Here is a 6,233-nt window from a genome sequence, read left to right on the forward strand (position 1 = left end):
CGGCCATCCAGGTCTTTATGTCTTTAAGACATTGCTGCAGTTTAACTCATTGGTGTGTGTTATCTGGCTTCATGGACAGATAGAGCTGGGTGCCATCTGCGTAGCAGTGAAAATGTATGCTATGTCTTCTAATGATACTGCCTAAGGGAAGCATGTATAATGTAAACAGAATTGGTCCTAGCACTGAACCCTGTGGAACTTTATAATTAACCTCAGTGGGTGAAGAGGACTCTCCATTTACATGCACAAATTGGAGTCTGTTAGATAGATATGATACAAACCACTGCAGTGCAGTACCTGTAATACCTACAGCATGTTCTAATCGCTCTAATAGGATATTATGGTCAACAGTATCGAACGCTGCACTGAGGTCTAGCAGGACAAGCACAGAGATGAGTCCACTGTCAGAGGCCATAAGAAGATCATTTGTGACCTTCACTAAAGCTGTTTCTGTGCTGTGATGAGCTCTGAAACCTGACTGAAACTCTTCAAATAAGCCTCTGCAGATGATCTGTTAGCTGTTTGACAACTACTCTTTCAAGGATGTTTGATATAAAGGAAGGTTGGAGATTGGCCTATAATTAGCTAAGACTGCTGGGTCTAGAGATGCTTTTTGAGTAAAGGTTTAACTACAGCCAGCTTGAAGGCCTGTGATAGCCGATTATTAGAGATAGGTTGATCATATTTAAGATCGAAGAATTAATTAATGGCAGGACTTCTTTGAGCAGTTTTGTGGGAATGGGGTCTAAAAGATATGACATCCATGGAGGACTTTTACCTGTGAGCAGGTACTTCTCTCTGTTTGTGTCTGTGCTGGCGGAAATCAATCAATTAATAGTCAATTGATTTTCTTTATAATAACTAAAGCTTCATAAACTGAAATCTGTGTCTATGTTCATCCGATCATTAATCAGTCATTAAATCAGAAGCAGAGGCAGTTGTGTGGTTTCACAGGTTTTATTGATTATATGGAGGATTAGATAATTAATTGAAAAAGGAAATCAGTTCTTTGGCAGCACAAAGTTTGTGGTAAAATAAAAACAAGCAAAACAGAAATGCTACACCTGAAAGCAACAAACTGATCAATAAGTCTGATTAGGTCTGCTGAGGAGGTTAACACCCTGGTCACAAATACTTCTGTATGGTTAATAAGCAGGAAATGGCAGGTTATTGAAAAGCTGAGTCCCTCAGAGAGGACAAAAGATATTGATCGAATAAGAAAACATTAGATAAAAATTCATGTTTAGTAAATCAACACAGCAACTGGAACAGGCAGGAACATCAGGAGAACCTCAGCAGAATGTAAAGAAAACAACAGGGGAACATTAGGAGAACATATCAGTGGAATGTAGAGTCATGTCAGGGCAACCTTTCAGGAAATATTTGGAATATCTTTGGGAGAGCTTAAGAAGACACTGGGGAATGTTTAACTTCAAGTGAAGCAAGTTCCAAATGTAAAAATCTTGTAGAAAAGCTTCAGTGTAACCAACAGTTGATCTTTGGAAACCTTTAAAAAAACTTAGTGGAACATCAGAGCAGTCAAAGATGAGAATTTTCTGGAGAACCAGACTGAATCTTTTGGGACAAAAAGAGTCTAAGAGAATCAAAACCAACCAGTTTAACCAAATAAAAACTCAACATAAAAACCAGAGGAACATTTTAGACAACACGTGGTTAGAATTGGGATTGTTACCAGAATACTACAGAAACCCTGGAGATCATGCTGGGAATGTCAGTAGAACCTTGACAGAATGCTTTGGGGATCCTCAAGGGGTCATTAGGGTACTACCAGGTTAACAATATCTAGGGATCTCCTGGGAACCTTAGTGGAACACTGGTATAATGTTCTAATAACCTGAAGGATCAAATTAGGTGAATGCTTGTAGAACATTTTGTAAACCTTCTAGGGGTCTGTTTAGCACCATGTTAACCTTGTGTTCCCTGAGATCTGGATGATTGACAGGTGAGGGTTTAGAACATCACTGGGTTCAACTGGGTGAATGTTTTATGTTTCGGATCAGGCCGATCATCACAGTTACATCAGTCAGCTGCTTAAAAAGAACGCATATCAGCAATAAAAGAAGGAACATAAAAATCATCCCATTCCTGTAGAAACCCCATATCTCCAGGTTCTAGCTTTAGGTTTCAGATCAGTGGAGGAACTAAAGTTCTTGACGTCATGCATACTTCAACCTAAAACACTAAGGAGTGTAACATATACGTGGTTTACAGGATCACATGTAACACTGGACTGGACTGTTTGTGGGGGTTTATCAATACTCAGAAATATATATAAAACAAACCTGAGCTCCGAACTTTAAAGGAACATTTCAACATTTTTGGGTCTGTAAATATGAAACTACAGCAAACAGCTACTAAGACTAGCTTGGCATAAAGACCAGGAACATGGAGATGCCCCGGAGGGCTCGTAGAGGAACTTCAGCAAGCCGTTTATTGAGTGAACTTTGGAAGGATGCCTGGGGTTCTTACAATGACCTTTGGGAATCTTTAAGGAATTAACTGGGGAATTGAAGGAGAACCTAGGAAGAACCTCTGTGGAAGGAAAGCCTAAAAAGAACCCAGGCACACTGAAATGTTAATTTAAGAAGATGAGGACTTTCTGATTGATCGTAGCTCAGGTTTGTTTTGTCACTAATGAAACTCCATTACCAGAGGAGTGTTTAGGATTCATCCACCTTCTCCTCCTCTCCTTTCTCCTCCTTAGGGAGGGTGGAGGATAGAGCATACTCCTCTCCAACTCCCTCCGAAACCACCGACACATCAGCCTCCACCACAACTGACGTCTGCTGCTCTTTCACCACCTCTGTCTCCTCTTCCTTCTCCTCTTGTTTCTCCTCTTCCTTCTCCTCCTCTTTCACTTCCTCCTCCTGCTGCTGCTCGGTTGGGGCCAGCTGGGCATGAACTTCTGTGAAGGAGACCTCCTGCTCAGTGCTGCCCAGTGGGGAGAGCTGGATGTTAGCCTCAGTAGTAAGTGTCTCCCCAGTTGGAGCAGAGGCCTCTGGAAGCTGAGATTCAGAGTTGCTGCGAGGCTGTAAACACAAAATCAAAGATTTGAAATCCAGAGAAACCCAAGGGGAACCTCAGTGGAACACTCGGACATTGTTCAGAAGACTTTGGTGGAACATTCCATGTGGACTGGGTAACTTTAGGGTAACTTTAGGGTAACGTTGTGAGGGGAACATACTGGGACCTAATGGGTACATTGGTGGCGTCTCTGGAAAATAGTAAGAGGAATAACTCTGTACCTTCCTCATGTGGAAGCTCAAAGGTGAAACCTTCAGGCTGGCAGTCTTTTGCTTGATCTTCTCTCTTTGTTCGGCAGAAACGATCTTCGTTCCGATCCTTGTCATCTTCTTCTCGATGTTCTGCCTGGAGAACGCCTTCTTTAGACTGTCCACCTGTAGACAAGGACATGATTACCTGTCTGTGTGACTACTCTCACCTGTCTCACTGTCTTTATTTCTCACCTTCTTCAGGCTGGATCGTTTCAGTTTCTCAGCTCTGGACTTCTCCATGTTCTCCAAATCTTGAGGCCATGCCTCCTCGTCTTCTACCTCTGCCTCCAGCCCAACGTCCTCATCAGATGATAGGTCGATAGTCTGGAGCCCGCCCTCCTGGGAACGGTTGCCATCCAAGCTGCCCGGCTCCACTTCCTCACCTTCCTCCAAAATCTCATCCCGAGGGTATGGAGGAGGATCCTTCACAAAAACACTGGAGGGGATCTCGTTCTCCTCCTAAAGTGGAACACAGGAGAGCATGAGGAGGCTGTCCGGTGATCTGTGGAGGAACCAGAGACCTCTCCTCTGACTCCAGGGGGATCTTGGTGGAACAAAAGGAGAACTTCGAGGTTTTGATAAACCAGGAAAAAAGCAACTGTGCCCAGTGAGGAGAACTCTTTTTTTTTGTTTCACCTCTAGTGGAACCACAGAGACCAGAACCAGAACCAACAAGAACCTGAAGAACCCCAGTAATGAGTGTGCGCAGTGCTGTCCACATAAACACAACAGGGGAGGGCTTACAGAAGAACCACACACAGTAACACACTCTGACTCACACACACATGTTAAAACTCATGAGGAATGCTGGGTATTTAGGGAGGATGGGAGTGTTTACTGTCAGTGAGAGAAGACAGTGCTGACTTTAAGTATACTGACTGTAGTACTAACTGTAGTATTGACTACAGCTGAGTCCTCCTCACACCTCATAGGTACACACTGATACTGCAGTACTACAGCTTTACTGCACACCGCGTCAGCTGATATCAGCCCCGAGGACAAGCTATGGAAATAAAAACTGACCTCATGACTCTGCTGACTGTCACTATGATAACCAGATCACATGATCACTGTCCATTTTTCCAGTTCAGTTCCCGTAGCAGCTGGTGGCCAAATAAGGCGACCGGCTGAGAGCCAGCTGGACCCTAACAGACCTCCTTTGTTCATAACTACAACTCCCAGCATGCCTCAGAGCTTCTGGTCCAGGTGTGACTCACAAATGACGTTGGGGTGGGAGGATCTTTGTAGCAGGTTGAACTCACCTGCATTCATGCAAAAAAGCACAGCAGAAAACAGGAAATCCTGGATATTCCCGAAGAGGCTCAGAGCAGCTGATGGAGTGCCTGACCTCTGACCTTTGACCCACCTGTACAGGGGTATCACTAACCTGGAAGATGAGGACTTTGAAGTTGTTCCTGTTGATCAAGTGGGCGTGGTTGGCCTCCAGCTTCTTCACCTGCATGCCCTGACGCTCCATCTTATCACGAATCTGCATCAATGCACAAGTGAGAGGGTTAGGGACAGGTGTGCTGTAAATCAGTGCTGCGTACTGACACGTGTCCCGCATACCTGTGCTGGGTTCACTGACCTCTTTCATAGTGACGGACAGCTTGCGGCTTTTGTCCAGCAGTTTGCTGACTGTGTTCGACGTGAAACTTTGACTTTTGGACAGTTTGGTCATGTCAGCCTGGATTCCCTTGACGACGCCCTCCATCTCCACCTGGTGCACCTGAGACACAACCAGCCAATAACCTTGGTTCAATAGTTCATCGGTAACAAAATCTGAGAGGATCCCAGAGATTAGACATTTGAATTCTGGACATTATGCACCATACACATGGTGTGCTTTATTTGCTGTATATTACCGGCTGCTTAGCACTGATTTGAACTTTTTTATTTCATCCTTGTTCTTTTCTGTTTCCCTGTATATGCCGCTCTCTGCACTCTGAATCCCCCTGTAGGGATAAATAAAGTGACTGAAAATCAGGAAACATGTCCCAAGCATTGTTACTGATCCGGAAAAACAAACCCAGGCTGTAGTGCGAGCCTGCGACCTAATCTGCAGTCTGTAGTAAACGTCTGTCAGTGACAAACATGACAGGAATCCACAATTACACCAGAGCTCAACATGTGGCAGCTGCCTCACGTTGGTGTGAGAGCCAGAAAGCGAGCGGTCACAGAGAAAGGAGAATAAGGGTTTTAAAAGGAAATTTGGAGTTTTTGACTGGAGTTTGGTCTGGACTATGACTGAACATAGCTGTCTTTGATCCTGGAAACACCAGCAAGCCTTCCTGTTTCTATTCCAGGATAAACTGGACTAATGTTGAACACTGACTTAAATCTGCAGTTTTTTGTCTGGAGTTTGGTGAGAGCTTCAGGACCCTGTGTCAGAGCTGGAGCCCCCAGGTGTGGCCCTGCAACCTCACCTCCATCTTGTGCTGGTTCTCCTGCACGGCATCCAGCATGTTGACCAGCTTATCCAGCAGCGTGAGGACTGTGATGGCGTTGACGGGACCCTGACTCATCTTCTCCGGGTCCAGTCCCGCCATGAGAGAAGAGGGCGAGGCCGGGTCCTCCTGCTGGTTCTCGGGGTCTACCTGGTCCTGGTCCTGAGAGGGGACCAGCAGGTCCTGGCACTGGTGGGTTTCCGTGGTTACCATGATGGCAGCGTCAAAGCAGAAACTCCAAAATGTCCGAAATGTCCCTGCTGCAGGAAAAGTGCGGAGCTGCTTCCTGAATGCTTGCTCTCAGTGTGTGTGTGTGTCCTGGGCTCTGATTGGCTGTCTCTGAGGAAAACTTTCCGTCTAACTTTCCAACAGTGGAAGCGTCCACACCTTTAACTGCTTCACTGCCACAGCCTGACACAGACTCAGGAAACCTTCACACAGAGACGGGCTTTTAATGTGGAAGGTTCACGTTAGTGTGTCACTTCTTGTC

General features: G+C 45.3%; 1 protein-coding gene across 1 annotated transcript; it reads right to left on the bottom strand.

The window, feature by feature from the left end:
- Positions 1-938: 938 nt before the first annotated feature.
- cavin2b (caveolae associated protein 2b) lies at positions 939-6,084 on the bottom strand. Its single transcript, XM_082506044.1, has 6 exons — positions 5,723-6,084; positions 4,885-5,025; positions 4,684-4,785; positions 3,489-3,755; positions 3,267-3,419; positions 939-3,050 (listed from the first exon to the last, which is right to left on the bottom strand). Exons 1-6 carry the CDS (start codon positions 5,954-5,956, stop codon positions 2,682-2,684), a joined length of 1,266 nt encoding a protein of 421 aa, XP_082362170.1. The 5' UTR covers positions 5,957-6,084; the 3' UTR covers positions 939-2,681.
- Between the last annotated feature and the right edge of the window lie 149 nt (positions 6,085-6,233).

This window comes from Aulonocara stuartgranti, assembly GCF_965226115.1.
Source record: "Aulonocara stuartgranti genome assembly, chromosome: 15".
NCBI lineage: Eukaryota > Metazoa > Chordata > Actinopteri > Cichliformes > Cichlidae > Aulonocara > Aulonocara stuartgranti.

What these genes read in the sequence shown, in the direction of transcription:
- cavin2b (XM_082506044.1), bottom strand. Translation starts at nt 5,956, where the DNA reads ATGGTAACCACGGAAACCCACCAGTGCCAGGACCTGCTGGTCCCCTCT. An exon ending in TGTCCGTCACTATGAAAGAG is followed by an intron (nt 4,786 to 4,884) that starts GTCAGTGAACCC and finishes GCATTGATGCAG; the next exon opens with ATTCGTGATAAGATGGAGCG. An exon ending in AACGATCCAGCCTGAAGAAG is followed by an intron (nt 3,420 to 3,488) that starts GTGAGAAATAAA and finishes CCTTGTCTACAG; the next exon opens with GTGGACAGTCTAAAGAAGGC.